Source organism: Sceloporus undulatus, chromosome 2 (assembly GCF_019175285.1).
Source record: "Sceloporus undulatus isolate JIND9_A2432 ecotype Alabama chromosome 2, SceUnd_v1.1, whole genome shotgun sequence".
NCBI lineage: Eukaryota > Metazoa > Chordata > Lepidosauria > Squamata > Phrynosomatidae > Sceloporus > Sceloporus undulatus.
Window position 1 is genome coordinate 268682035 of NC_056523.1, and position 26956 is coordinate 268708990.

The following is a 26956-nucleotide window of genomic DNA, read 5'->3' on the forward strand; positions in this document are numbered from 1 at the left end:
AGCGCTGTGTAAATTTACAGCACTTTATAAATAAAGGTTAATAATAATAAATAATAATCTTGATATGAATTCAACAAAATGAGATGATATATTTGGGAGAATGAACCTTTACTATTTCCAACAGGATCATTGCATAAAATTTCGAAGGGAGTCAGAGAAAAACTGTAAAATATAATTGAAGATCTGGGTATGGCTACCCCCCCCCTTTATATATATATATATTTTTTTTTTTTTGAGGGGAGGAATCTGATAGATTGAGAGAAACGAGTTTTTTTATTATCAAAAATATATGTATTAATCAATCTTTGTCACTTTTTAATTCTCAAGTTACTTTTTTAAAAAAGCCCTATACAGTTAATGTCCAGACTGTCTGAAAGCTCCTATCTCCTCATATGAGCAAGCGTAAGCTCCAGGTCTTCAGGGGAAGGCTTTTACTCCATCCTACCACCCTCCCAGGTTCACCTGAGGAGGACACAGGAGAGAGCCTTCAGTGGCTGATCCCAGGCTTTAGAACTCTCTCCAAAGGGAGGTTTGATCTGGCCCTTCTGTGCTGTCTTTTTGCCAAGGCAAAGACCTTGTTTAAACAGGTCTTGGCTGACCAGAGTAATGTGATGTGGAATTGGGTGTGCAGCTGCATGTATTTTAAAGTGTTTTAATTTTTAATGTTTTAAAAGTAGTGTTTTTACTTGAATATATACTTTAATGCTTTTTAAATTTTTGTACTCCATATATGTGAAGATAGCATGATGTAGTGGTTTGATTGTTTGACTATAACTTTGGAAACCAGGGTTCAAATCCCAGATCAGCCATGTAAACCCCCTAGGTGACCTTGGACAAGTCACATTCTCTTAGCTTCATAGGATGATAATAGGGTTGCTTTAGGGTTGTCATAACTCAGAAACAACTTGAAGGCACACAACAACAACTTCATATATAAAAAATAATGCTCACAGATGATTTACATAAATTTCAAGCAGATGATGAAGACATAGAAACTGTTGAAATAGTTCCAATATTTTCCATACCTTGTCTTAGTGATTAATCTCAGTTGAGACTGCAGTCAAGAAATTGGAAGATTAAGACTGGAAGAGGCAGCTATGAAGGGACAAAATAAGACCCACAAGTGTAAGGATGTACAGTAATATTAAATACCAGTGGAATGGCCAGTATGGGAGGCTTCCCAAGAAATTGACATGACTTGGGTCTTTTTTTGCCATGAATGACGAAACTAGCTTGATTCTCTGAATCTAAGTTCTAGAACACACCGAGCTAGACAAGATCCTAAAGTGTCAAAATGTTATCATTGAGAGCATTGAAAGTTAGGATTATCCATGGCATCGTATTTCTCATTTCTGTCTGTGGTTGTGAAAGCTGGACAGTGAAGAAAGCTGGTAGGAAGAAAAGCTACTCATTTGAAATGTCGTGCTGGGGAGTTCAACAGATCCTGTGCACACAAATAAATGGATCCTAGAGCAAATCAAACTTGAATTCTCCCTCATAACCAAGATGACTAAACTTAGACTGTCGTACTATGATCATATCATGAGAAGACATAACTTACTAGAAAAGACAACAGTGCTTGGTAAGGTAGAAGGTAGTAGGAAAAGAGGAAGACTACATTCCTGATTGATAGACCAAATCAAAGAAGCCATGGTCCTCAGTCTACACGACCTGAGCAGGACGGTTGAGGATAAGGTGACTTAGAAGTTTCTCATTCATGGGGTCACCATAAATTGTAAGTTGTCTTGACAGCAGTTAATATGTTTTAATCTTGATTGTAAGCCACTTTGAGTCGAGGGGGGGGGCAAGAATATATATATATCAAATAAACATCATGAGAAAACCAAGTCTGCAACAGATACTGTGTAAGTATTTAGCAGTATTTCTATATAGCTTCTTGCCAGCAGAGCAGCAGAAAAGCCCCTGCAATTTCCAGTTGTGTATTTCTTTTGTACATTCTCTATGAGTGATTTAGATTGGTTGCCTGACATTCATTTTGTATGCTAATACATTTTGCTTTGCATTTTTCAGAGAAAAGAAACTGAAAGCCAGAGTGCAGGAGCTGGTGAGTGCCTTAGAACGACTGACAAAGAGCAGTGAAATCCGGCACCAGCAATCCGCAGAGTTTGTGAATGACTTGAAAAGAGCAAACAGGTAAAGGGTTGTCCTGGTAAATGGCAGCATGGACTGAACTGAGATACGTCATTAGTATACTGTTCTTCACAGAGGGTTATAACCAAAGCAAGACAATAAATGCCCAAATATGTAAGTGACTGCCTGTAATTATGCTAGTACACCCTGAAATAGACACATATTTTGGTAACATGTAGATAAGCGGTAAAGGGCTGGGGAACTTGAGTGCCTTCTAGGGGCCACAGTTCAATGGCAGAATATATGCTTTATGTAGAAAAGTTGCCAGGTTCAATCCCTGACATCTGCAAGTAGAGCTAGTGAAGTCTCCTGCCTGAAACCCTGGAGAGCTGCTGTCCATAGTTGATAATATTGGGCTAGTTAGGTAGTATGAAACTTACTCCCCTTGTACCAAGGCTGGACTGATGGATATTGTGGTCAACATTGAAATAACACAAGTTCCCCATCCTGATCTTAATTTCTTCTCCTACTCACTTTCCATTAATGTTACTGTTCCTGGTGGAGTGAGTGCATGATACCACCAAAAATTTAATAGAAATCTGCATGTGACTGTGAACTGTCAAGATCTAAGCTGCTCGTGTAAAATGTCCTCTACTGCTGTTTGTTTCCTACAGTAACCTTGTGGCAGCTTATGAGAAAGCAAAGAAGAAGCATCAAAATAAACTGAAGAAACTGGAATCCCAAATGATGGCTATGGTTGAAAGGCATGAGACTCAAGTGAGAATGCTCAAACAAAGAATTGCTTTGTTAGAAGAAGAGAACTCGAGACCTCATACCAATGAAACGTCACTTTAAGAGGGATTAAATAAAAAAGAATCCATGTGCCATTGCAAATATGAGTCCCTGCAGGACTCACTGTAGGTGGTGGGTGCAGGAGACCAGAGACAACCTGGGCCAAGTTGGAAGACAGTGCATTAGAGAGCAGTTTTGGCTTTGACAATATGCAATCATGAGCAGGAGCCAAAAGGAAAGTGAGGCTTTTGGGATGGTTGTGCATAATCAGTGCCTGATGTTTAAATGTACTGTATCTGTTTATCAAGGTTCTATGTAATTATTTTGTTCCCGTTGCAGATTTCCCTTTTTCCTTCTCCCCAGCTTGTATGAGTAAGAACATTTGTGTCTTCATCAAATAATTTCTTCTCAGTCCACCAATAGTCTTGAGGGAATGATCAAATTCCACTGCACAGGTAGCTTTCATCTAGATCATAGCATTTCTTCTTTTCGCCTCCTTTCAGTCGTTCATCTTTTTTAGGCTGACAGTGCACAGCCATTCACCATACAGATATCCATTCATTTATTGATAGCTGGTCTAGGGTTATAGAGTGAGCTAAGAATTAGCACTGTCCTGTAAGTGGCCTCTAGGGAAGCATGGGTTAATTTCATGCCTCTCCAGCTGACTGGAGACAACAGCATGCAGCTAGTGCTCCAAGCAAGGTCATGCCATTCCACAACCAGCCTGTTTCAAATTTTAAAACACATTTGCAACAGCTGCTGCTTTTCTGAAACCTACAATTTAGGGGCTCCTTCCAATTCTCCTGCATATTGCTTCTAGTCCCAATATGCGGGGGGGGGGGGGGGGGTGTCAAAACAGACATTTAGCAATTGTAGACTCGGAGTAGTGCAGCATTGTTGTTGCCCCTTATCTGGTGCTTGTCTCCTTCATGTTTTGATAATTGCTCTTTCTGTTGAAGCAGCCAGGTGGAAGTGCCCCCAAGCTGTGCACTTTGGTAAATATACTGCTTGCCAAAAATCCAGCTTCTGGAGGGAACGTAATCCATATTCTGGGAATAACCACTCAGTTGTTTCTAAACATACATACTAGTGTACTCTGATCCTACACGTCTGGGATATCAACTCCCAGGATTCCTGAGCACTAGACACAGTGGTTGAGATTTCCGGGAGCTAAGAGACCAAAACATCCAGATTATTATAGGTTGAGAACAGCAGTATTAGTGCAGTGTCCCTACACCTTGCTAATAAGGTGAATATATTGAATTGGTTGGTGTTGCACATGCTTTCAGCTCAAGTCCCTGTAACAAGGGTTTGGTGTGGAGCAGCACTGTTTTTTAGTAGCTGACTGTTGTAAGACATACTTCTGTATGTTTGCAGCAAGGCTTCCATAAAGTTCAGTAGGTCCTTACTGTACAGTGTCAAAGTAATTCATGAAGCTTCATTTACTTTGTTATGTTAAAAAAGCCTAAGTTATAAGAAATGTACCTGATCAAATGAATGTATACATGCACTGTGCAGTTGTGCTCAGACTGACTTACAGTTGTGGGGTAAGTTCTGTTCACTCTGCATAGTAAAACCATTGTAGAAGGGGCAACAGCTAGAGACCACCATGCAAAATAGTTGTCTACAATTTTAAGTTAAATAAAAGAATAGCTACAATTCTAAATCAGCTACTGAGTTACATAACTACCTTAGTTACATAGCTAAGTAGCATCTCCCAACCCGACTCCCCACCCTTGTTCATAACTTATTAGGTAGTGGTTGGTGCAGACAAAGGAGGGCTGTTCTGTCAAATGGGATCCAGCTGCCATTTCCACCACTCCCCCATGAGCCATTGCCAGTCAGAAGCAGGCTGGCATTGGAGATCACTTGTATCAGTCTTCTGTATCCCAGTTCAGAAGAGAAGAAAACTCTGTTGCTCACACTGGTTGCTGCCCAGCAATTCCAGACTGGGGGACTTTCATGGGCCTTAGGTATTCCTTACACCAGTGGTTCTCAACAGTGGTTTCTTTACCACAGAACCCCTTTAAATATATTTTATTGCTGTTGACCCCCCCCCCCCCATGTTTTAACTCAAGATTTAAAGCCCTAAAGTTCATCAAATATTTATTTAAAGTGGCTCATCAAGGATTTTTATATTTGGAAAGTAGCGAGAAATAAGTAAAAGCATACACTGCTTTTATAATATTTTTATTGGAATTATTCTATACAAATTTAATAAGAATACCTGAACACTCATCTATGGCAACATATGTGTTTGATAAAATAAGCTCAGTGTGATAAGACAAGTTAGATTTTAGAACAAATCAAATGCATTGTCCACCACCCTAGATGCTCCTAGCCTTGGTTGCTATATTGATCACAGATCAATATACACACACTCAAACCTATTAAGTAGAGATAATTGGCCCTGACTAGTCTAACAGTCACCAAACCAAGTCACACAGCAGAACCAAGAACATGTTCAAGTGTTCACTGTTTGAATGTTTACATAGTTCACATACTCTTTCATTCCTTCACAGACTCTGGGAGGATACTGCTAACCCCCTGCAGTTCCATGGGCCAGAGGTTAAGAACCACTGCCCTACATTATTGAATGTGCAGGGATTGTGACTACAAACCAGTCAGAAATATGCAACTCTAGGTTAGGCATTCATAGCTGTAATCATGAATTCCAGCCAATGTCTTAGGACAGCCAGTTCTTATTATAAATGCAGCAATAACACTCTGGCATAGCAATACTGGCAAATGGAAGGGAGAGAAATGGCTTGAGTTATGGCACATACAGCTGTGGTGCCTTGCTCTTAAATGCTCATCTTCTTTTTCTTCTTTCTTGCACTTTGATGCTTAGACCACTTGCAATAAAGATAATTCTAACAGAATAATCAACTACCTAGGGTGTTCTGGTGTTCTTCCATATATTTTTACTGAAGATAATGAGTTCCTTTTCAGACAAACTGAGTTTTTACACTTTTATTTCTTGTCCTATGATATTGCAGTCACTAATCATGTATTTTCAAAATAAGTTGAGGGTCTATTACCTCTGAAATAGGTTGTTTTTGTTTATTAATCTAATTGTGTACCATAAAAGTATGTTGAGTTGCACAGTTGTTCATAATAGGAATCCTGCATGTAAGGAAAAGCTTTCAGAGGTGTATGCATTTGAAATGAGTAAGCAACTAGCTAACAGTGATTGATGTTTATTCTCATTTGGACCCAATCTGTCACCTTTCTGGGCATTTTCCAATATAGCAAACTTTCACTAAACATACATAAGGGGCACAATTTCCATTGTCTCTGTTTGTCATCAAACTGACGGGACATTTCTTAGTAAAACTCTCCTACATTAAGAGAAATTAATGTTCCCCAGATGAAAAATCAGTGTCTTTCCAAAATAAGTTTTGAGTTGGATTTAACCAGCAATTGGAGATCACATATTTTGTTACAAGTGGTGGTCTTTGAATTAAGTTTTAACTTGTAGGTTTATTCATTCCCATGTTTAAATTCATAATTGCATTACTTACTCTGGATTTACTATTAGTCTGTTTTCATTTTTATTTAAGTTAGTTTGGTTAGTGGCTTCAAGCTTTCTGTCTCTTGATTAAGCATGGCAGTTAATACTGTTAGAAACCATCAGTCTGAACAAAGACTAATGCCATGTCTTGTACTGATAAGAAAAGTTTCTTTAGTGGGTATATTCATAATGTGTTTCATCTTCTTTTTGGGTTTCATCAGTTACAAATGTCTAAATTTCTATTAAAAACATTCTATAGTGCTTGCTTACAGCTCTCATGAGACTAGCTTTTAATGCTTACATATCTGTCTGCTCTTCCCATAAACCTGACATATGTTTCAGCTCAAAGAAATAGGCTAGATAAGCTCTCGTAACAAAGTGAAACTTAAAAGTGGGACAAAAAACATAATGTGAAATGGTGCTACAACACAACTGTGGAAACCTGATGAAATATCAGTAAGATTAGTAATACTTTGGATGCAAATGCCTTCCTCCAGTTGGGCCTGAAACTAAATAATGTTAATTCCTGGTTCATAGCCAGAGAAACCTGGAGTGTCTTCTCCATCCTAGCATCTATATGTTAGATGATTTCCATGGGGTACTTTTTTAAGCATTATTAGACTTCTCCTTTAGTTTGAAAAAGTCTTTCAGAATCCCCCTCCCTTCATCTTTTCACCACCATTGGTAGGGAACCAATTCACTGCTAGAGGTAGAATCATAGAGTTGGAAGAGACCACTAGGGCCATCCAGTCCAACCCCCTGCCATGCAGGAAATCCAAATCAAAGCATCCCTGACAGATGGCCATCCAGCCTCTGTTTAAAGACCTCCAAGGAAGGAGACTCTATCACCCTCCGAGGGAGTGCATTCCACTGTCGAACAGCCCTTACTGTCAGGAAGTTCCTCCTAATGTTCAGGTGGAATCTCTTTTCCTGCAGCTTGCATCCATTGTTCCGGGTCCTGTTCTCTGGAGCAGCAGAAAACAAGCTTGCTCCCTCTTCAATATGACATCCCTTCAAATATTTAAACAGGGCGATCATATCACTTCTTAACCTTCTTTTCTCCAGGCTAAACATCCCCAGCTCCCTTGCATACCAGTGCCCCTGGAAGATATTGGTAGTGCATTCTGTTATTCCTTTACCAGTATGTCTAGAATGTGTGTTTGCAGGCCACTTGTAAAGGTTTGTTAAAGAGTATTTCTAAAATAAGCATGTTGTCACTGCTTCCAGACAGCCCCTTGGCATGAATTACATGCACAGAAGGCTCTCTTCTGTCCTGTTCTCTTCAGGTTTAGTTGCAGGGATGGGTTACCCACAGTAAATAGCTTGTCAGGTTTTTCTGACATATCTTTGGAAAGAAGAGTTAATCCTTTCCTGCCTCTCACCTGCCTTCTGAACAGAAAGTGAACATTCTAAGGCCAACTTTCCATTTTGCCAGTTTCAACTTTTAAACAAAATGTTTACTGTCCACAAATCATTTAAGTTTGTTGTATTAAAGTCTTGCCTGACTCAGAAACTGAATATTAAATGTCCAAAGTGAGAAAGATGTTTGTCAAGTATGACACTTGCCCACTAATTTTTAAATGTGAATACAGATAGCATCATGCTATTTAAATTAAACTGAAGTACCTTCATAGGATCATAATTTCCTAAAATAGTGGTGAGGGGATTTTCCACACATGCTATCTATTCTATCTACAGATAGTTCTGCAAATAAATGTACAATCTGCAGCAGACAACTGCATGCAGAAGCTTAGATATGATCGTGCCAAGCATGAAATTCAGTTCTGCTAATCAGTAGCTTTTTTCAAGATGAAACAGCATTTTTATAACCAGGATTCAAGAGGAAGAGAGAATGCAGTGTCCTGATACAGTAAGAGCAGAGTGTAACAGGACACAGACTTCTAGCTATACAGTTCTGTTGGATTAATTGTCTGTGAAAGTGCTATGCTTCCTGTTTCCTTTGGAGAAATCAAGCATAGTCGTGTTCAGAGAGCCAGCACTGTCTGTGTTGCCAGTGTGAATCACTTGGTTGTGGTAAGATATAGAAGCAGTACATCTTGGTGACATATGCTGACATGAGCTCCATTATACAGTACCAGTGTATTTATTTCTTCACTTGTTCTAGAAGTTGATATCCAGGTACCTCTTTGTGCAGTATCCCCTGTGCACTCAACACAATACATCTTTATGGTACCAGAGCATATCCAACAGCCAATCAATGGGCAGAAGCCCCCAGGCACCGTTCAGCTGCACTGTGGGGCTGGAAGAAAGATGCTGGAGATTTATGCTCCACCAGCTGACTGAACATGGTCTGGGCAGGAGGCTACAGAGAGCCACAATCTCCACACCTTAGTACAATACTAAAAGACTGCCACTTTAAAGTAAGTGGGTGGAGGAGAAATTTGACCATAAAACAAACATTTTGGCATCTGTTAAATTGAAAAACATGCTGCTCTCCACAAACACAATGGAGTGGTCCATTAATAATAAATTTTTGTATGCAGCCATGGTGGTGGTTCACCACTTCAGCCAAGGAAGGAACTTCACTGAAGGGAGCAACACGGTACAAATTCAGCAGTAGGAAAGTGGCATATTTACCAACAGACTCAAGGACTGTGAGTTGTACTTTGATAGGATACATGAATACGTTATCGGTTCTAAAGAGGTGGTATAACTGAAGAGGAAATACCAAAAATAATTCATTTATGCAACTGCTGTGGGCTGGATTTCACTTAGCGTTCTGTAAATGGGAGGGATCCTTCTGTCCACTGGAAAGCTTTTTATTCAGCAAAGGTCTGACCTGGCAAGAGGTAGGTGATGGTAGTTTGTCTCAACTCCACCTTCTGCTGAAGACCGTAAAATAGGAGGCAGGATGAACTGTTAAAATATGCCTTCCTTCAGCAAGAACATGTTAAGTGAAGCTATCCTCCCCACAGGAGCAAAGTCAGGATCCAGCCCAATCTTTGTGCCCAGCAAGTCAGGCATCACCTGGCAGAGGTGCACACTGTAGTAATGTGACATCATATTTATCAGATTCTGAAATCCATTCCATTGTATTAAATGAAAATGTTCCTTCCTCATGGCAAACTTAAGTCAATTGAGTCATTTTTGTCTAAAAGTAACATGTTCTACTGTATTATTAGAGTTTTCTATAAGTTAATGAGGTTGTCATATGGTGCATGGAACATATTCTATATCTCTTACTTTTCCAGCTAAGGTATACCATTTTTACACCAGCTTGAATGTATTGTTCTTTACAAAGCACATATTATCTTGCATTAAATGTCAGTGTTGGTTTATTGTTCATATTGGCATTTTTCATTGATAAACCACCAGTTTTTGCGAATTTTTCCAATAGTTTTAGTTCTTTAGCTGCTGTGAAATAGCTATTTTGTGTTGATTTGATATAGAATTGTACAAACTACATTTATTTATACAGATGCATTTATAATACTTTTACAAATGTTCTTATATTCTGAATAAATTTCTAATGCCAAAATGGCCCTATCAATCTTATGAATCATCTTTATGTATTTATATTTCTTGAATGCCTGCTTTTATAACAGAATTATTGTGTTATATTTATGTTTATTTATATCCCACCTTCCTCCCAGTACAAGGACTCAAGTCAGCTCCTGGCTCTTTTCCTAATTCGTGTTATTGCATACACAAAGCTGTGTGACTATTTCCAGACATCCCTCATTTTGTTTACCAAAAAAATTACACATGAAATTAACAATTTTAATGAAAAATGATAGAAGCATTACACATACATTCAGTACACTGTTCATGTGACAGACATTACCTTATCAAATTCTTCTCTCTGTCCTCACATTTCATGGCTGCCAAATGCAATACCACAATATTTTATCAATACACTGTACAATTCTGAAAAATGCTTCATTGTTCTACTGAAGCCACAAGTAATAAAGGGGGCACATACGCAGCACATAACACCCAACATCCTCATGTACACCAGGGTTTATGTTCAACTGTAACTGTTTAGCCTACCTGCAATCTGGAGATCAAATAAAAATTACAAGGTGGTTTCTAAGATGTTGAATAAAACATGGCAAGAAGCTGTAGACAGGATTACGTGTGCCGTACCATCTCCCCTACATATGCTGGCATTTCCTATTCAGGCATAATGCTTGAACAATACTTCCTTTGACAATGCAAACAAATATTGCTACCAGCCAAGGCAGTGCTCATTGCAACCTTCTTTACAATTATGGCCTAGTAGCAAAAATACATTTTCCAGTTAAGAAAAGTAATCACATTTCATGTCATTACAGTTATTCACAAGTTCAACATGCCTTAGCAGTAAGAATTTCTTTAAAAATACAGAAACAGTATTAATAAAAAAGAAAATTGCCAAATAACCACACATACATTAGAGAACTAGGCATCCAATGATACTTTCAAGAGCAATGTCAAACCATTTTAATTTACTCAAACAATGGGGAGAAAAACCAATACTTTCCTAACCTGTAACAAACAGAACAAGAAATACACATCAGAGAACTAGTCCACTGCTCCCTATCTCCTTCTGAGACCAAGCACATTTATTCAAATTAGATTCATTACCTGAAGATTAGCCTTGCCAATACCTATCCTTGTACCTTCCATAGAAGCTTACACAGATTTTTCTGGGTTTAAAGCTAAACCGCTTAACCCATTGCTTTCACACACTGTCCAATAATTCCAATACTCAAATGGGACCTCATTTATGAAGGCATCCTGGGTGATACTTTAAACTACTACCCGTATCCGAAACAAACCCTTTCTGCAGTCACATCATTCTTCAGAAACCATAATGTTTAAAAGAACAGATTTTGAGTTTTTACATTAAAATTTATTCAAGCTAGAAACCATTTAAAATGTTTGTTATGCTACACAAAAGCAATCTAACACTAAAGAATAAACTACTTTGGCTAAGAACACACACTTGTTATCATATACTACAGATGTGTTATCTTGCTATAAAAGATAACACATTTAAATCCATTCTACAAATCAGGGCTAGGGAACACGTGGTCTTGCAGATGATGCCTGACTGCAACTCTCATTATCCCTCAACAGTGCCTAAGTTAGCTAGAGATTATGGCAGTTGCAGCCAAATAACATCTGGAGGGCCACATGTTCCTCACACCTGCTCTGATGTATTGGCCGTTATAGAAAAGTTCTTTGTTGCAAAATACATACTTATTTCTTGATCTGATCCATACCACCTCAATTTCCCTTTTAATAATACTGGTCCACAGAAAAAAAATTCACAATAGATTACACTGTAGTGTTATGCAGTGACTAAATTGAATGGTATTTTTTTAAAAAATTCATTTCAAAAGAAAAACATAACACAGTTTCCTTTTCTAACTACAGTTCTTAGACTTTATTTCTGAGACTCACTGGTGAGGTTATTTAAACCAGAGCAATCAAATGCCAGGAGCTGAATCTAAGAGCTTGTAAATTTCCTGTTTTTCTCTTGAATCAGCAGACACACCACATATACCAGGATGCCCCTGCAACACCCCATTTTCAAAAAACAGATGTTTAATGTGTAGCATGGGATGCTGCTGCTTAAAGGGGGAGTGGCAGTCTTTGTGTACATGTAAGTCATTGTTGGATCCTGGCCACTGTCCTAATTAGCACAAAAATTAAACTTGTATTGATTTTAATTCATCAGGTCACTTGTTCTTTTCATGATTGTGAAGATATTTAAAAAGTACAATCTCATGCCCATTTTATTATTTTGATTTAGATAACCAATCTGGAAGCACAGTGAACTTTTCATTGAAAGTGAGCATACAAGACACAGTGATCTATCAGTACTTACAACAGAGAACAGCATTTTTAGCATATTTATCTTTCCCTTCTTGGAATAGACAGCTACATATTTTGAAAGGGCATACCTAGATTTTAGTAATAGATTGTTTTCCTGTAAGGATGCCTTCACAGTGCACAGTGAATTAATGTTACATGTTAGCACTCTAGCGTCAGGGAGCAGAAGCAGAACAGATATTCACAAACAATTAAATAGTAACACACACACACACAAATAAAAAAGAAAAACCTCTAACATGCTTAACATATACAGAAGGAAACATAAAATCTACACGGCCCAACAGGGAAAGGCGCAAACTCTTGGAACCAGAATTCAGAATAGTTTCTCCTCCCAGACAGAAAATGAAAACATGCTATGTCAAGTGGGGCAAAAATGGAAAAGAACAAGAGGCACTTGCATTATTAATTCCTCTTTCCAACAAATGCTAAGGCAACAACTAGTATTAAATTCCTGTTCCTAAACCTATCTGGCACCTCCTAATCTGTGACAATGACCAAGCTCTATCTACATGGTAGATAGTTGTACATAACCCACCAGATAAGCGACAGAGAGCCAACATGCAAGAGATTCACCATGTGAACAATACACACGTTGAGACTGAAAGTAACTTGTACAACAGGTGTGCACTAGTACTGAGTATACAGTTCTGCAACACAAGCTGCTGACATTGGCATTCACAGGATCAAATATCAAAGCTGCCTGTAATCTAGAAAAGTTAAAAACAGATAAAAATTCAAACCATGCTTTTGTCTCCTCTAATCTACTTTCTCAAAAGCTCAGGTAATGGATATAAAAGCTTTCAACCGCATGCAAGTCTAGAGAGAGAGAAAAAAACTCTTCATGAACTAAAAACAATATCCCTAACACAGCAGCCATATGTAGAAACATAGCAAAGCTTTTACCAAACAGAACACAAGTACATACACACACATATATATATACAGACCTTGTCTCAGAAGGTCAATATGCCCTCCTAAGAATTCTGTTTAAAGCCTTGTCTGCTGAACATTATTTCCCTCTGCAGTACAAATAACTGAACTCAAAAGGGTAAGATGACACAATTCATTTAGGAGCAGATGAGAGGTGGTCATGTCTCCCTCAACAAGCAGGCAAGATAAATACCCAATATTCAAACTGTAAGGTATTTCAATGAAGATCAAATCCATTCACAAATCATTTATTCTTATCCTTTAAAATGCCCATTTCAGAGAAACAAAATGTCATTACCATTACCGCATTTGGTTTTTCTTCACTGCTTTACAGCAATCTATATAAACCATATGCCTGAACTTTGGAATACAAAAGTATAAAACGATTAATTTAAACATTTTGCAAGCAAAATAAAACAAGACATGCCACCACAAACCCAAAAATTAAACCTGAAATGTTCACAGTGCAGGGCACCCAAGAACCCATATGACAATAAAATAAGGAACACAACTTTATGAAATATAGTACCTTGTGAAAGCAACAATTATTGCATATTTAGCATATTTTTGAAACCCACTTAAGGCTAGGTTAATAAAGCCATTGTAGTCTTTCATAGCATCTGGAAAGTTCTCAATAAAGAAGCCAGATGCTATCTTTGCTAAAGAGATTAGTCTTTGCAAAAGGAAAATTACACTTTGTATAACCAGAAATTAGTGCAGAACTTCCATGCTCTTTAACACAAAGTGGGTTTCCCCTCCTCTGTGAGGCTTCAGCTTATATGGCAAGCTTAGCCATTTATTCATATAAGGGGATCCATTTCATAGTTTAGATTCACATAGGTGTGTCAATGTTCCTTTTACCTGTAACAAAAAGCAATAAAAATAGTAGCATTCCTACATACTGAAAGAAAACTGGCACAAGCAGCCTAAAAATCCAATTTTCAGTGAATAATAAGTTACCATAATAGGAACTTTTATTGCAAAGGAGAAGCAAACAGGTCTTCCTCAAGATGGTGAAGACAGGAAGACCCATCACAAGCCCTTCTGTCTTTCTCTTGACAACTCACCAAAACCAATAAACTTACTACCTTGAATAAACACTGGAAGTGCTGGAAAAACATAATCATTAGGTTGAGTTTACAATCCACCATTTAAAAAATGGTCTGTAATTAAAACTTAATTTATTTGGAAGGTAATTTGATCCTCTTTTCCAATTGTGAAGAAGAGACACACAATTTAATAGTTGTATATATGAACTCCACTGTACAATTTTTTTAGCAAAGGAAAGCATTAAATTATATGGTATTTGCAAGAAAACATGCTGTACTTCATGGACAATACACAAAAAATACTCATTTCCCCAATTTAAAATTTCAAGCCCATCTGGGGTAATGTTAGTAATCTCAAAATTTCAATATACGCTGTCAATAAACTGCCAAAGTCTTTACTTGTCATGCAGGGCAGTAAACAACAGGGAAATTAATCAGTAGCTCTGTAGGCAAGTTACATTTGCCTACACATGTGCCTTCAGTATAGCCAAAGCAGTATTTTAAATCCAGTATTCCTGCATTCCTTGCTGCTATTCTTTTTCACAGGCTAAATTCTTCACATTTCATGCATTTTTGCAGCTTCATGCATTTTTTACAACAACTACTGTGACACTGAGCTCATTATTAAATCAGACAGATATATTAGCAAAATACTGTAGGAAATGTGAACAATTAACAAGTCTAATTAACAGTGCAATCATGTCCTCTGGTGCTGCCTGCTAAAAAGGGTTAGGATGGAGCAGAGGTGTCCCTCTGCCAACAGAGGAGCGCCACAGGCAGAAGCAAATGGTGTCAAGGCCCAAAAGCAACATTCCAGAGACAGGACCAGAGATGTTGGATCCATTGGGTTCAAATCCACTTTTCCCCAACCTTGGGTATAATTCCCCTTTCCTTTGCTTTCAGGGGTGAAATTTAAAATAGAAGGGCCTTCCACACCGGTGAAAAACCTGGCAAAGCTGCTCAAATGCACCTTCTGCTATGACTGATGCATCCCAGCAGAGATTGCAATGTGGTGGTAGATCTACTGCCCCTTCCCACTCCCACTTAGGATTACAAGTTGTTAAATATCATGCATTTAGTTCTCTCTTTGCAGATTCTAAAATTTGTTAGCTTACATTCCATATGTCTAAATCATCTCCACATTTTATATGTCTGAATTATCTCCACAAACCCATTTTTCCATGTTGCATCTTCACAGCAGTTGCAGTTTTTCCAGTTGATTAGACATTTCAATGGGGAAAAACAGCTATATTAATACAAGGAAACCAAATTACCCATACCTGTATACCATTAGCACATCTCACTGGAGCTGGAAAAGCGATTATTGAGCAGAATTCTGCTTTTCAAGATGTTAAGGAAATTTTAAAAACATGGCTTTATAAAAGGTTCCAATATAAAGGAAGAAATTTGTTTCAAAAGCCAGGAGACCCAAGAAATAATGATGCGGAATTCTCAAAACAGAAGTTTGCCTTTTCGCATACAGTCAGAAAAGGTCGAATTATAATTACAGTACAGAACATTGATATAGAGGTTTCACATGAATTTCCACCCTCTTGTGAAATCAAATACGAAAGATTTACTATCCATCAGAGGAAATATATATATGTAAAAGGTTAGCACATCCCTAAGGCTAAAATACGTCTCTGAAATCTAAACATAGAGTACAAACAAACAAATGAAAAAAATGCCCTGTAATGCATAGTTCAGAACTAGCGAATGAAACACTGGAAATCATTTTTGCAGGTAAAAGCTATACGGTATTTAAAGTGCAATACTGTGTGGTGTCGCTCCCATGTTGCAATGAGAACAAAGCCTCCCAGCCCATCACTAGGTCCCTGCATTGTTTTAAAACCTGAGAAAGGGTAAAGGCTGGATTTAAGAAACCCACTCGACTGCTTCATACCAGGTCGCTGGCAGACTTGTGCATTTGAATAAGCATCAGAGGTCAAAACTTTTCATTATAGCATCATGATCAAACTTGAAGCTCAGAAATGCTTCTGAAGAGAAAGTGAATTTGCAATGGCCGTTGCATGACAGTGATTGTCCATGTTCTAGGAGCTGATCTTCATTCACACAGCACATGTCATAGGTTGTTTCTACATTTAAAAGATAAACAAACCATCAGCTAAATTGTTTTTTTTTAAATCTGCTTTTCACATTATAAAGACACTAAAAAGATCTTTCAGTCTACTCAACTGCTAGTCTGAACTAGAATAAACCTTCTTAATCCAAATGTCTGCTTTTACTACATGATCTCCTCTACAAGATAGGTTCCATAGAGATTTTGGAATGTGCTCATCTGCTAAGCACCACCCAACTGGAAAGCTCATATCACTAGCTTTAAACAACTTTGTTAGGCAACACCAGTACCCCAAATCTTTGACCATGGTTCAGGTTTTGTAACAGTATCTCTCCCACCAAAATACATAGGTGTTTGTAGAACCTTCTAGCTAGGTAAGCGACCATTCCATGTTGCAGACATGCTGACTGAGATTCTAGGAATTGTAGTGCCACACATTTGTAGAGTGCCCAGTTGAGGGAAGCTGACCTTCCTCTAGTTATTAAACCCCTATAACCCAACAGATCTGTTGCTCTTTTCCTCAAATGCAGGATGATAAACAATTGCTTAATCTCCAATTACTAATGCATATATAAAATCAGTATGTTTCACAACATGATTGGTAAGCAAAAAGTAAAATTTCTATAATGGGAAAAGGTGGCTTAAACCAGCTATGATATCACCAGAGGATACAGGTCCAAGATTAATTCTTGGCCTTATAAACCATGGTTTACACACCTGGCTGAATCTGGCTGTCTCATGACAATATGTCCTAAAACTAACCAGTCCAAAACTACTTTTAGAAATGATAATACTTGAAAACAAGTCAGTAATATCAATACACTTGCCTGTTTCAAAATTATCTTGTAGTCTTCTTGGATTTAACTTCTTTTCACATTTCTAATAAATAAAATAATTACATTATAAAACTCTCAAAAACAGTAATAGATACATAATCCAATCATTCTGAAGGATAAGGCCTCAGTTACTACAAGTGAAGAGTTAACTATAGAGTCAATTTATTTCTCATTTTTAAAAATGGGGAAAGTGGCTCACTTTAGCTACATCAAGCCCTAATAAGGCATCTTCACTGCATATGAATTTAAGGAGGCAGGACTGAAAGCTAGAGCAGCCAATACGGCACTTTAACATAAGATAGTCTCTCAACAGCTTTGTTCCTTTTTGAGACAAAAGCCTCCACTTAAGGCTGAGGCCGCAACAGCCTCATACAGTGCGCCCTTGCCCCCCCCCGCATAAGGCAAATAGCGCACATACTCGAGCCCCATTGGATATATATGGGGCTCGTGCATGATGCATGGCATGCGGTGCCATGGGCGCACACGCCATTCAGTCTCCCGTCGCACGGCTTTCAGAATAAGCTGAAAGCTGTGTAAAAGGCGTTCGCGTATGATGCGGGCACACTGTACTTATTTTTCATAATCACATCCTCAAAGCATTATCAGTTCTTTCCACAAAACAGTTCTACAAAACCCTGCTGACTCTTCTTCCCTACTGTCACACCACACATGCCACAGCTCCATTTTTATCATACATACATAGATGTAATACAGCTCAGTCTCTGATACGTGTCAGTTTCATGTACATTCACCTCAAAGTTCATTCCACTCCACTTCTGTGTCTTATTTATGGTTTTAATTAACATTAAAATCATTTTTAAATATATATTTATGAATGTACCTTAGAAAAAATGTGTTTCTAAATATATTATCTCTGAAAGGGGTAGTTTCTAAATGTACTCTATCCTAAATACACATTTTAACGTGTGTGTTTTGAGGCAAGGGGAAAAATCAAGACCTGTGAGATATGAGACAGCTGCATTCTGATCCACACAGTCACTGGTGGGAAAAGGCAGATGCAGTATAAGTAACTCAAAATGAGAACTAGTTGAAATCTTCAGGCATCCGTATGCAACTTAGTCCACTCTTCCTTTCACGCTCAGTCTGACTCACAAGGCTGATTATCAAGGATAACCTATGTTTCCAGAAACTTTACTGTGGGGCCTCACAAACCACATTGTGCTCCCATGTCCTACCAGACATAAGACAGCTGTTTGTTTGTTTTTATTCTCTGAAAGCCCCTCAAAATAAAAAGATGCTTTCCCCTGCTCCCTCCTGCATCCTCTTAAGACTTCCTTTCCCCTCTCATCCAGCCTGTGAACCCCTTTGGATCGCTTGGTTTTGAGAGTCCATAAATCACTGCCTCCTCTAAGCTCTATTAGGTTGTCCCATGCAGCTGGAAGAGATAATAGTAAAAGTACACTGAATGCATATGTACACTGTGCACAGATCACAAAAACTGACCTGCAGCAACTCATGCCACAACCCTTCCTCAATTGCTTTTCTTCCCTGCCTCCTTTCCTAGCCAGTCCAGCCACAAGCTCTTCCCTAACAAACAGGTTATGTTTTTCCTACCCACCCACCCCTTTTGTTTTTCAACAGCAGCCTAACAAGGGCAAGGGCAAAATCATACAATGAGCTGCTGGACAACCACCACAGGCTGGTCTCCTCACAGGTATCTAGACCTACTCAGAGAAAGTCAAATGAGCACCTGCCACCTCTTTCCTTTCAAGCCCACACATCAGTGGGAGAATTCTCAAGTACATGAGCAAATACACCACCATTGACAGCCAGCAGGCCAAGACAAATGTTCATCTGCTCACAGCTTAAGTTGAATAAACTATTCCAGAGTCAGGTTTGCAGCCAGTACAGTCAAAAGGAATTTCCCAACATTGGTACTGGGAAGAGAACTCCCAGCTTGTAGTTCCAATGAATAATGTGGTAATCGTGATGCAAGAAATACTAAGATCCTACAACATTTCTGAACATTTACAATCCTCATTTACTTTTGCATATCTTACCAGAGTTTGGCTCTGTTTAGCTGGCTGACTATGAACTCCATTTATTCTCTTCTTTTGATTAGGTGTGTCTTGGTACTGTTTTCTACCATTGCCGCGTGTGTTCTGAGCAAACCACGACAGACAGAAAAAGGAATAGAAGTTATTGTTCCAAGACTGCAAGCTGTATGTGTAATTGCATCTAATTATGTTCAGTTTAAGACAAAAGTGGATTTAAGATGCACAAAAATGCATTTGTGTTTTCAGCAGTTTATACATCCCTATTAAAAATGCCTCCCCTATTTCAAAGGAATGAACTTGAAAAGTTCAAAAAGTTATAAAATATTTAACATACATGACTAGTTTCACAATGACCATGAAATATTTATAACAAAAACTCACCTTCAGTTTTAAAGTATCAGACATCTCAAAATGATTGTTATATGGCTTCTGTTGCTGTAATTGCCTGTGCTTTGTCCACTGGTCTCCTGAAGAACTATCTATGAACACCTGCTGGCTATAATGGAGCTTGGATCTAATCCATGAAAAAATGATTTTGTTCAGAAAATGTTAACAAAAGTTTATTATGATCACATAGCAAGCTACAGGATAAACAGTTTTAATGAGATTAGTGCTGCCGACTAGATTTTTCACAGATACTGCAAAATGGCAATCACTGTTGACATAGGTCCAATGTCAGTCTATTCAATTTCTTTGCTTATCACTGGCACAAAGTAACATGGAACAAGACAGTGACAAGGATAAAATAACCTGCTTAGACAGCAGGTAACTGCATTTAAAAGTCTAAATGATCTTTTTCAGTGTTACAGACTTCCCTTAAAGGCATAAAGCAATGTCCTAATTATGAAACAGTGGAACAATATTTCTGTCCTTATATTTTAAAAGTTGGGATAATGCCCCAATTCCACACAACAGACCAAATTAAACTTTTATGTAGCTAAAACAATTTGTTGCTTATTTAACATTAAAACATTTTGCTATTATATGGCTACTTCCTTATTTCCCCAATGATGTATGGAGTCTCTGCTACCTCATTTTTTCTGCATTTGGTTTAGGTGGTGTGCTGCTACTGGTAGATGAGAATCCATTGTCACTATCTGAAGAATCACCATACCGCCGAGCAAGCCAGTCTCTCAGCAGTCTGTGAAGAAGTTAAAATGACATTAACAATAGCGAGCTTGTTCAAGTAAGATCTAGACTAAAAGAAAAATAATAACGATACCAACAACATCAACAACCCTCAGTATGGAAGCGAAATAAAAACAACTCAATTTTAACCTCATCCTGAACACACCTGATGAAGGGAATGGCCATAAAAAACTTGTTAGGTGCCAATCCCAGCTTGGACTTCGGGGTCATATCATTTCTATGGCAAGGTAATTTGTCAATTGAGAACCATTCAATGTTCTGAAACACAGAAAAAAGATTGCTTAATACTTCCCAGAAACAACTGATTATAATAATAATCTGTAACAACTTTGCACTTACTCAGAAAGCAGAGCACTGGTTTGCAACCATTTTGCCATTACGAAAATAGTGACATTGACTAATTTATTTGTCATACCCACCCACAAGTAGAAACATCAGGACTACCATTCACAGCTATGGTCCTTACTCCCTGAGAACACTAAACAAATATTACAATGATTCAAACAAATGCTAAGTCCTTCTTACTGCACTACAAATACCATCAAAACAGTTCTCTTTTACAGTGTAGCTCCACTGTGGAGGATGCTGCTTGCTCTCAGAAAGCTTCATGAATACAGGAGTACTGTTGGTTGTGTTTTCATCGGTGGTAGGGATCTTAAGAGGACATGTTCAAGAAAAACTGGAGGCAAAACTAAACCCAAAGCCCACTCATTCTACCATGGGTACCTAGACTGGGTTCCATAATTACAACATCCTGAAAGTGGTGTAATTTATTTCTCTCCCACTGGGTCTGACAGGATAAAAAACATTTTTTAATGTGATGAAAATAATTTATAGGAAGAATAATCTGCGCTAATTTCAAAGCTACTCATGAAACAAAACATATGTCTAAAACATTTTTGCCAATAGACTAAAGACCAATGGAAACAAACCAACTCCCACAGTTCCACAGTGGATGTTCTTTACACTTCAAGTACTTAGAACTGGGCTGGCCAAAGGATAAAATAAGGCATAAAAGTTATGAGTCTCATGAGAAAATAGTATGCATTTTTTTCTGTTCCAGAATGGATGCTTTCATTTGCATCTAATAACAGACAAATGAAGGGGCAGCAGGCTTGCACTGCATAATTACAAATCAGAAGCAAATTATTCTAAAGAAGAAAGTGCTGCTTTATCGCCTTACTACTTTTGACCATGCTTTAATACTTTAAAAGTACTTTAGTATTTTTTAGTAATTTTAATACCTGAAAATTAATTCAAAAAATGAAAAATGAACCATTTACCCGAATCTCTCTCCTTGTTTTGGGATTAAATTTAGTGTCCTTTGGAATTCCTGGAATGATGTACAAACGGGCTAGCTGATCATTGATTCGTAATTCAATGTAGTCATCTTTATTGATATAATCCTTTATATCAAAACCAGTCTCTTCAAATACCTGAAAACAGACCAGAATAAATGTTTGTCATTCAGTTCGAAGCAATGAAAAATCTGATAAACACCTTCTAATTTTTTCTGTAATATGTGAATGACAATATGAGGCCTTCACTACAGTTTTAGGAGAGTGAAAATCTATGAAAAAGCAAATACAGCGCGCCCGCATATGACGTGGGCGCACTTTACACAGACTTGAGCTTATGCGCTCAAGCTGCGGGGTGCGGCGGGGCAGAGCGTCCCATTCAATTGAATGGGCGCGCGCGCCCGTTGCGCCCCGCACACCGCCGCACTGCTGCGCCGCCGTGCACAAGCCCCATTGTTTCCAATGGGGCTTGAGCATAGGCGGAATTCACCTTACGCGGAAGGATCCGGAACGGAGGGCCGACTGTATACATTTCAGAACCACAGTGGGCCCATGGCATCAGCTGGGATTTGGTTCCAAGACACTATGTGGATAACAAAATGCTTGGATGCTCACATCCGATTGCCATACAATGCTGTAGTAAAATGGTGTCCCTGCAAAATCAAGATTTGCTTTTGGGATTTTTAAAAATATTTTCAAGCTGTGGATGGTTGAATCTGTGGATGTAAAATCAATGGATAAGGAGGGCCAACTGTACCAACAACATTCAACAAACACTATAATAGCAACCTTTGAGAAATGGCCCCTAGCCAATCGATTTTGGAATCCAGGGATACCAGCATGGGTACATTCCAGTTTTCTGCCCTACAGTCACTGTACTGCAGTGGAGGAAGAGAAATGAATGAATGCAAATGAACAGACAGAAAAATGCCTTCACAGTGCAAACAATTCACACAAGCATTCACTGCAAGAGAGTGGGATTGAGGAAAGACCCTTGCAAGGGAATCATAGAATCACAGGAGAGAGGGTATTCACAGTTTAATGGCATGCTGAGCATGACTGAAAGAGGATTGAAAGAGGAGTTTATACGCTTGCTGTGGAAGTGAATATTTTATATCCTTCCATCATTTCAACTGCCAGGCAGCCAATGGAGAGACAAAGAAAGCAGCAGAGCAAAATAGTTTCAGATACAAATTCACTCGAGTGGTATCATTCTCTATTTCTGCGTATAATACCTTTATTGCAAGCATTTCTGTTTTAGGTGCGTGTGTGTGCGTTTGTGTGTGTTACACTTTGAAGTCTAAAGTACTTTACATTTTAAATTGGGCACTTCCCAACAGTGTTTCAATAAAATAGTTTAGGAAAGAGTGATGCTTCCAGCTTCCAAAATCTATTTGTTTGAATTATCCACAAATATCAACATTCTCTGGGTTCTGTCCTGGGCCCAGTGCTGTTCAACATCTTTATCAGTGATTTGGATGAAAGAATTGGGGGCATACTTATCAAATTTGCAGATAACACCAAATTAGGAGGATTAGCTAATATCAAAATTAAAAATGACCTTAATATATTAGAAAACTGGGCCAAAGCTAACAAAATGAATTTCAACATGGAGAAATGCAAATGTAGGGCAGAAAAATGAAATGCACAGATATAGGATGGGTGACAGCTGGCTTAAGGAGACTATGTGTGAAAGGGATCTGGGAGTCCAAATAGAACACAAATTGAACATGAGTCAACAATGTGATGCGGCAGCTAACAAGGCCAATGCGATTTTAGGCTGCATCGATAGAAGTATAGTGTCTAGATCAAGGGAAGTAATAGTCCCACTCTATTCTGCTCTGGTCAGGCCCCACCTGGAATATTGTGTCCAGTTCTGAGCACCATAATTTTAAAAGCATGTTGAGAAACTGGAGTGTGTCCAAAGGAGGACGACCAAAATGGTGAAGGGTCTGGAAACCATGCCCTATAAGGAATGACTAAGGGAGCTGGGGATGTTTAGCCTGGAGAAGAGAAAGTTAAGAGGTGATATGATAGCCCTGTTTAAATACTTGAAGGGATGTCACATTGAGGAGGGAGCTGGCTTGTTTTCTGCTGCTCCAGAGACTAGGACCCGGAGCAATGGATGCAAGCTCCAGGAGAAGAGATTCCACTTCAACATTAGAAGGAGCTTCCTGACAGTAAGGGCTGTTCGACAGTGGAACAAACTCCCTCAGAATGTAGTGGAGTCTCCTTCCTTGGAGGTCTTTAAACAGAGGCTGGATGGCCATCTGTTGGGGATGTTTTGATTGAGATTTCCTGCATGTCAGAATGAGGTTGGACTGGATGGCCCTTGTGGTCTCTTCCAACTCTATGGTTCTATGGTTCATGGATGGTATTCAAGGAAATCCCAGGGCTCCATGGAAACACTGAGTGAGTCCTCAGTAACATCAAGACCAACAGACAAGCTTCCCTAAAAGACAGATTGCCCACAGTTAACCTCCTTTGCAGATATAACAGCAGGAGAGGGCTGGATTTGTTTTAAGTCACATTCAAGCAGAACAACAAGGGGAACCCAGAAGGTTTCACCAGTGAGTGACCTACAGACAGATTGGATTCCAGCATGCACCTCTCAAAATTCAGTGGCCAAAAGCTCAAGGTGGAAGGACTGTGTTGAAGGCATGATGTCTGAAAGCCACTGCTGTACATGAACCATACTTGCCAAAGAAAAATGGATATAGATAATTTACTGTATATAGTATGTCATTCAACGTTGCTGACTTCAAGACAAGAACTGTAACCTACTTATTCCAGTGAAAAGGTGGAAAGATTTCAACACAAATAATAGTGTCTCTAAATTTTATAACTCCTGCAGCTTTGCATACTAGTGTCACATAATATTTCATCCTATGCAGTGCAATTCTACACATATCCATACAGAGTTAAGTCCAACTGAGTTTGAAGGGACTTGCTCTTAAGTATACACAAAATTGCAGCCATGAGAAGTTGCTGAATCCACCTTGTTGTCTGTCCCTCACAGTACTACTGAAAGGAAGTAGCAGGAAAGCTATGTCCTGGTTTGTTGTTCACCAGATTTACAGAAACACCCCAATTTTATTATAGCTGCCCAACTTGCCCAATGTGCAAGACTGAGCAAAAACATGTCACTATGCTTATACACATAAATCTGGCATATTTCAAATGATGTGCAGAGTAACATCACAGAGAAATCAGTTCCGACAACAGAAGAAAAATCACCTCTCTAGCAGCACAGTCATGTGGAGCCTCTTCTTTATTCACTTTTCCTTTTGGAAATCCCCAGCCAGACTTGGCTAAATATCCCTGAACCAGCAGCACCTGCAAAATGTAAACCACCATTTAAAGATATGATTAAGTGCTGAGGAAGACAAGGATGAAGCCAACACATTCTAGTTCATCAGAGGCAGCTGAAGCTCCTTGGTTCCTTATCCCTGGCCATTTCTACCGTAACGGAAGAAAAGATTTCAACAAACAAGGTACCTTTCACTCTTGTGAAATTAGTATTTGCACATGTAAAGTAACTTTTGCAGCCTTTGAGATATCCACACTTAAAGAGATTTGCCACAAAAGTTAACATCTATCCTGTCAGGCTTTTTTCCCTTCAGATCAGGTTCTGACTCACATTCTCAAGGCTTTCATCAAGAATGATGGCTCCGTAGGTGGGCACTCCCATTTTATACTCCTTCCATTCATCTAAAACCTTCTGTACATCTTCCCCTTGAGGCAATAAGAAAGGGCAGTGGCTGAACAGTACAGAGAGTCAAGGAAACGTGCTCCGTGGAAGAAGTGTGTTATTACATTTCATGATGTACAACATTTCAGTTTAATGTCTCTTTTCTTTACTCGTGTTCTCAGGAAAAAGAACGTGAGAAGCCGCTTGCATAGCCATCTCCTCTGACGCAATGTCTGTAGCTGCTTCTGCCCCAAGCACCCTCCCCTCCCCATAAGCCTTTGACCTTAGAGGGCAGCTGGGTGCACTGCAAAGATAGGCAACCCCTTCCCCTCAGAGGCCCAGGGATCTGCGATGGAAGAGGGGATATCAATGCACTTTCACTGGAAAAGGATATCAGCCTTGGCGAAGTCTCTTATCCCGCACTGAGGCAGTCCTGGTGTGTTCTGCATGTAGAAGTCCAGGTAGAACCAGTGGGCCAGCTCGATCTGGAAGCAGACCCGGATGGCGTTGTCTCGCTCCTCGCTGGGGATGTGCAGAATGAACCGGCTGTTGAGGAAGAGAGGGAGAATGGTGTTAGACATTCAATGGGAAGAGGGCTTTCTCTGGCTCTTGGCTATGGAATTCTGGGAGTTGGAGTTTGTTGTGGGGCCCAGAGCGGAGCTCCGCTCTGGGCCCCACAACAAACTCCAGCTCCCAGAATTCCATAGCCAAGAGCCAGCTAGAGTTAAAGCGCTTCCAAACCGGGTTATTTCTCCAGTCTAGACGCATCCGTTCATGTTCCAACCTGACCAATGGCGCCTCCTCCTCCTCCTCACCTGCAAAGGTCGTCCAAGACGCCGCTGGGGATCTCGGCCCGCTTCGTTTCCATGGCGACGCAGCCCCTCTCATCGCTTATGCCCCAGGTTCAGAGAGAGACTGGGCCCAAGCGCCGACTAAGGGGGGTTAGGGGCGGGGCCTCTTTAAAGCCACACCCCCTTCCCGGACAAACAAACAGGCCAATCGGAGGAGAGCCTCGCGCCGCTAGCGCAGCCAATCACGGCCGCGAGGGATTGTGGTCCAATCCGGTGGCCGCTAAGGAGGGGCGGGGCGTGTTCAGCGCGAAGCGAAAGTAACCGCCTTCTTCGCTGGAGCCCCATTTTGAGGGAGGGAGGGGCGGTGGGCGTGAGGGGCTTCTGATGTCGTTTTCTAAAATGGCGGATGCCTAGAGTTGTTCTGTCAGTGCCACACACACACACACCCTCCATCGCCCTCCCACCATTTCACAACACACACAATCCTCCTTATCCAATAATATCCAAACAAGGATACCTTTATGGGACCAACCTAAATGCACAAATTATATATTGTGAGAGCTTCAGAAGTCACACTGGCTTCTTCTTCACCAGGCAAACAGGAGAAAGAAATCGAAGGTCTTCCTCCAACAAAGGGAAAGCCATTTTTAGATTCTTAGCCTCGTCTGTCAGGGAGCCCTGGTGTCCCACCACCCCAGTACAAAGCCCAGAATCCCATAGCATTGACCCATGGGAGTTAAAGCGGTGCCAGATGGCTTTATTTCTGCAGTGTGGCAGCAGCCATGGCCAGAGAGACTCTCTTAAAAACCTGGGGCTCCCCCCCCTCTCTCTCACAGACACACAACTCCAGCACAATGGATCCAGTTTAACTGC

General features: G+C 39.6%; 2 protein-coding genes across 4 annotated transcripts in view; one reads left to right on the forward strand and one right to left on the reverse strand.

The window, feature by feature from the left end:
* MCC (MCC regulator of WNT signaling pathway) overlaps positions 1–7177 on the forward strand; it is a 322683-nt gene extending 315506 nt beyond the window's left edge. For both annotated transcript variants that reach the window (XM_042448793.1, XM_042448794.1), the window contains 2 exons: positions 2032–2154; positions 2766–7177. In XM_042448793.1, coding sequence (XP_042304727.1) covers positions 2032–2154; positions 2766–2946 — 304 coding nt within the window. In that variant the 3' untranslated portion in view covers positions 2947–7177. The remainder of the gene's footprint in view (positions 1–2031; positions 2155–2765) is intronic.
* Positions 7178–10124: 2947 nt separating this feature from the next.
* On the reverse strand, positions 10125–26237 carry DCP2 (decapping mRNA 2). 2 transcript variants are annotated; one of them, XM_042451492.1, is made up of 12 exons: positions 26108–26237; positions 25687–25838; positions 25242–25369; positions 24839–24937; positions 21587–21739; positions 20449–20561; positions 20185–20295; positions 19536–19668; positions 19158–19259; positions 17128–17179; positions 16124–16316; positions 10125–14032 (listed from the first exon to the last, which is right to left on the reverse strand). In XM_042451492.1, the coding sequence occupies exons 1-11, from the start codon at positions 26158–26160 to the stop codon at positions 16159–16161; spliced, it is 1254 nt and encodes a 417-aa protein (XP_042307426.1). In that variant the 5' UTR covers positions 26161–26237; the 3' UTR covers positions 10125–14032; positions 16124–16158. The 2 variants fall into 2 exon arrangements, with proteins under 2 accessions (XP_042307426.1, XP_042307425.1); XM_042451491.1 differs by having other exon boundaries at positions 10125–16316.
* Positions 26238–26956: the final 719 nt, after the last annotated feature.

Bases quoted from the DNA above. Each gene is read 5' to 3' on its own strand.
- DCP2 (XM_042451492.1), bottom strand. From the start codon at position 26,160: ATGGAAACGAAGCGGGCCGAGATCCCCAGCGGCGTCTTGGACGACCTT. The intron at 25,839-26,107 runs GTGAGGAGGAGG...CTTCCTCAACAG, and splicing joins GTCTTGGACGACCTTTGCAG to CCGGTTCATTCTGCACATCC. The intron at 19,260-19,535 runs GTGAGTTTTTGT...TGGTTTGCTCAG, and splicing joins CTGATACTTTAAAACTGAAG to AACACACGCGGCAATGGTAG.